This window comes from Quercus suber, unplaced genomic scaffold, assembly GCF_002906115.3.
Source record: "Quercus suber isolate HL8 unplaced genomic scaffold, Cork oak 2.0 scaffold_392, whole genome shotgun sequence".
In the NCBI taxonomy this organism is placed as follows: domain Eukaryota; kingdom Viridiplantae; phylum Streptophyta; class Magnoliopsida; order Fagales; family Fagaceae; genus Quercus; species Quercus suber.
Genome location: NW_027069844.1, coordinates 14,408 through 18,917, shown reverse-complemented (window position 1 = coordinate 18,917; position 4,510 = coordinate 14,408). Strand labels below are relative to the sequence as shown.

Below are 4,510 nucleotides of genomic sequence, written 5' to 3'. Positions count from 1 at the left end.
TATCTCAAACAAAATAAAATATAGCTTGCTAAATTTGTTCTTTCAGCTAACTTGGAGGATCCAACTTGTTCATCTTGTTATAATACACGCTAATATTAATAGCATAGCTGGATAACGTTACATGTTTGAATTGGCAAAACAAACTTTGAAAAAAGTAGAGCCAAAATTCGTTTAGCACCATCATCAGTAACTTAAGTTCATATGTGCTGTTTGCTGTGTAAAACCATATGTATTTGTTTTGCCCAATCTATCTGACAAACCAGATAGATTAGGCAGATAGTTTAGCACCATCATCAGTAACTTAGTAATGATATATTTTGTTGTAATTAACAAACCAGAACAAGCAGTCTCCATATCTATTTAGAGCATGGACTCAAGAAATTATTCATCATTCACTGATCTCGTATGGGGGAATATTAATCTTGAGGATGAACTTTTCGATGTATCTGAAAGTAGTCCCTTGATCGTCGAAGATTCTCCAATGAATGATGAAGTTGCCACTTCTAAGAAAAAACCAGCACGTGGTGTCAACTTCAATGCTGAGGAAGACAAGCTGCTTGTAGCAACATGGCTCAATACCAGTGTCGATCCTGTGTATGGTAATGAGCAATATAAAACAACATTTTATGGCAAAGTTGCAAAATACTTTACGGACCACAAGACTAATTCTACACGTAGTGTTGCATCCCTAACAACCCGATGGGGAACGATTAATAAGGAAATAGCTAAATTTGTTGGGTCCTTAGCTAAAATTGAAGCAAAGAATGAAAGTGGAACCACGGCTCATGACAAGGTATAAATTTTGCAACGGTCTTTAATTTTTTTAGGTTTACAACACAAATGAATTGTTTAAAGAAACTAATTATGTTATATTTATTTAATTTTTTTTAGATTGAGAAAGCAAAGGAATTGTTTAAAGAAATTAACGGTTCCCTTTTTCAATTTGAACATTGTTGGCTAATCTTGAAGGATTTTTCAAAGTGGGCATCTACTGTGCCTAAGGAGGATTCAAGAAAAGAAATGCCTCAAACTCCAGATTCAATAGATCAAAGAGGGGGGCTTGATGGCATTATGGATTTTGAGAGGCCAATAAGTAGAAAAGCTGAAAAGGCTAACCGAAAGAGAAAAGATAGTGGGAAAGATATTGCAACGGAATATTTGAAAAAGAAAATGAAAATTCTTGAAGAATGTTGTGCAGCCGAAAAAAGGAGATGTTATGCTTTTTTTTTTTTTCCTTTTTTTTCATTAAAAAAAAAATCATTTTGAGATTGAAAAAAATAAGGACCGCAAAATTTTTTACAACTTCTTGCCACAAATGTAATGTGACAAAGTATGATTAGTGAAGAAAAATAATAAATTCATATATAAATGATAAATAACCCCTCACAAAATTGTAGCAAACAAATTGTGGCTCTAAAACTAAACTTTTAGATTTGATAAAATCTTCTTCTTAAAAAAAAAAAAAAAAAAAAATTGATAAAATCTGCCACGTCACACACAAGATGACTATGAATTTCAGACTCAGAAAATTTAACGAAATGACTAAAATACCCTTCAAGCTCTGCATAAGCGCTAAGACCCCTTGGGTTTTTTCTCTTCTTTTTTATTTTTTTATTTTGGAGCAAAGACCCTTAGTTAGCTCAGTTAGCTGAGCAGATCCCATACGTTTGGTATCCAATAATCCCAAAAAGTACAATAATTATTAGAATCATAGATACCCAGAATTCAGTTCATACATAGTAAAATTCTCATATATATATTTTTCTCATATTCATATATAACAGAAAATACACACACAGACAGACAGGACACAGAGACATACAGACTGAGAGAGAGATAAACATGTTGAAAATCTGGGACTCTACCATGTTGTTCCAGGGTTCATGGGAGGAAATTTGGCGGGAAAACAGGCATGGTGGTTGTTGGTTCACTCTTATTGCTTTGTCTCTCATCTTGGTTTGGCACTGTTCCAAGACCTTCTCTTTTAGATTTTCCTCACCTTCCAATCCTAATTGTTTAAAGAAACTAATTATGTTATATATATATATATATTTTTTTTTTTTTTTAGATTGAGAAAGCAAAGGAATTGTTTAAAGAAATTCACGGTTCCCTTTTTCAATTTGAACATTGTTGGCTAATCTTGAAGGATTTTCCAAAGTGGGCATCTACTATGCCTAAGGAGGATTCAAGAAAAGAAATGCCTCAAACTCCAGATTCAATAGATCAAAGAGGGGGGCTTGATGGCATTATGGATTTCGAGAGGCTAATAGGTAGAAAAGCTGAAAAGGCTAACCAAAAGAGAAAAGATGATGGGAAAGATATTGCAACGGAATATTTGAAAAAGAAAATGAAAATTCTTGAAGAAGGTTATGCAGCCGAAAAAGAGAAAGTACGTATCAAAGCGGAAAAGGTTCGCTTACAAGAGTTGAAAAAGAATGAAAGAATTATGATGCTTGACATAAGTGGCATGAACGAAGACCAAAGAACTTTTTATGATGAACTCAAAAAGGAAATCCTTGCAAAACAAAGATCAAGTCATTCGTTGGGTTGAGATGATGTTGGTGATGTCTTGTTTCACCTTATTTTGGTAGTAACTAATTTTAGGCCGTGATATGTATTTTATGACATTTTTTTGGTGTAGCTGATTTTAGGCCTTAATATGTATTTTGTGATCTTAGCAAAAGGTCTTGACTCTTTTATTATATGATTCGTTGTAGATTCTGGTAGGCCACTGCCATGTAAAGTAATCCGAACATTTTAGCTTTTATAAAATGTCGTATATTTTACTATGTTTGAATTTATATTACAAAAAAACATATACAACTCTCCAACTTTTGCAGATTTTTCTTCCTGCCATTTGCCAAGCGGATATGTGGTTGTTTAGCTTTGCATTATCTTGTATTTTGGCTTGTTTGTTGCTAGGAATTTATCCCTGACCTGCGTATATGGGTAGTCAATCTAGGTTGTGTAGTTAGATACTGTTGTTTGGTTGTTGGGAGTTGTTTGCTCTATTGCAGCTGTGGCAGGTTTTCCAGCTTGTTGCTTAATAAATTTCACTTGATTAGGAACACAAGCATTAACCCGTGAAATTCACTGGCAACTGTAAGACACACCCAATTTTCATTTTGTATTTTTCTCTCACTTTTAATAAGGATTCAATCAAATGGACCACAAATATATGTTTTCATTGTTTCTCTCTGAATTTGGTTACCTGGGTAGTTCTTAGATCTTGTCATCAATTCATTTTGTGTAAAAAGTTATGAACCTTTTTTGGCTTTAAATAATTCCACAATTTTTTTTTTAATTTTTAATTTTGTATGTTCTTCAATGATGCTCTATTTGTTTGCTGAGCAAGTGATGGAATATGAGAAATTTGAACTGGTTTTTGTATAAAGATTTCACAGTTTTGTTTAAAGATTTCACAGTTTTGTTGTTGGTCTCGTGTAGTTTCTATGATTGGAAAATGGATTGAGTGGTTGTGGATTGAGTGGTTGCATTGTGGATTAGACACTATGCATTGCTCTTTTTTTTTTATCATTTGTTGATGACCCATTGAGTGGTTGCATTGTGGATCAGACATTATGATTGAGTGTTTGCATTGTTTGTTGAGTGGTTTAATTGTTTTTTTTTTTTTTTTTTTTTTTTTTTTTTTTTTATCATTTGTGGATCAGGTCATGGTTACATATTTAACCTTTTCTTTTAAAATGATCATAAAAGTGCTTGTGAGCACTATCATAGATTTGTAATTTGCTGATAGTACTTGTCTTACTTGAATGTTTTTGCCCTTTGGAATATTTTTTGGTGTTGTTTTATAGCCCCATTTTGATGGTCTATATTAGAAACCTAAATAATAATACACTTGTTGATTCATGAAGTTTGTTTATCCTTGACATTTAATTTATGCTAATGTATTAGCTTGTAGCTTAGGGGCTAAATTATTGTGCTAAAAAGACAACATAAATATGCTAATGTGTGAAGGCTTTCAAGTTTGAAATGACTGAAGTTAGAATTGGATTATGTTGCATTTTAATCATATTGTGTGAATTCTTTGTCTATTTTTCTTACTCTTTAATTCCTTCATGATATAATGATGTGTAAACTTGCAAATTTGATATCTTAGAGAACAAGGCCCAAATTTAAATAGGCCTATATTGCCGTTTGGCTAGACTCACATTATAGATTATAGATTTTATATGATATGTGCTTATCCTTCTTTTATAAGATATTGCAATCAAACCTTCTTTTAAAGTTATTGATTTCATTTCATATTATGATAATGGCATCTATATTGATAATTGCTTTCTAATGTTTTCTTATAGTTTATCTCCATGGGTTGTTCTTTTTTTTTGTGAATTGCTTGATGATGACTCAGATGAAGATGAGATAATCATAAAACTTCTCACGAGTTCGACATCACAACGTAAGCATCGTCGGTATATCGACCGTAATCATTTGGCAGGCCATAGAAGGCTTTATGATGACTACTTTGCCGAAGAACTTGTATATCCTC

General features: G+C 32.5%; 1 protein-coding gene across 1 annotated transcript; it reads left to right on the top strand.

Annotated features, from left to right (window-relative positions):
• The first annotated feature begins 367 nt into the window (after window positions 1–367).
• Window positions 368–2,551, top strand: LOC111994630 (uncharacterized). Its single transcript, XM_065761020.1, has 4 exons — window positions 368–793; window positions 970–1,110; window positions 1,879–1,956; window positions 2,147–2,551. The coding sequence occupies exons 1-4, from the start codon at window positions 368–370 to the stop codon at window positions 2,549–2,551; spliced, it is 1,050 nt and encodes a 349-aa protein (XP_065617092.1).
• The last annotated feature ends 1,959 nt before the right edge of the window (window positions 2,552–4,510 follow it).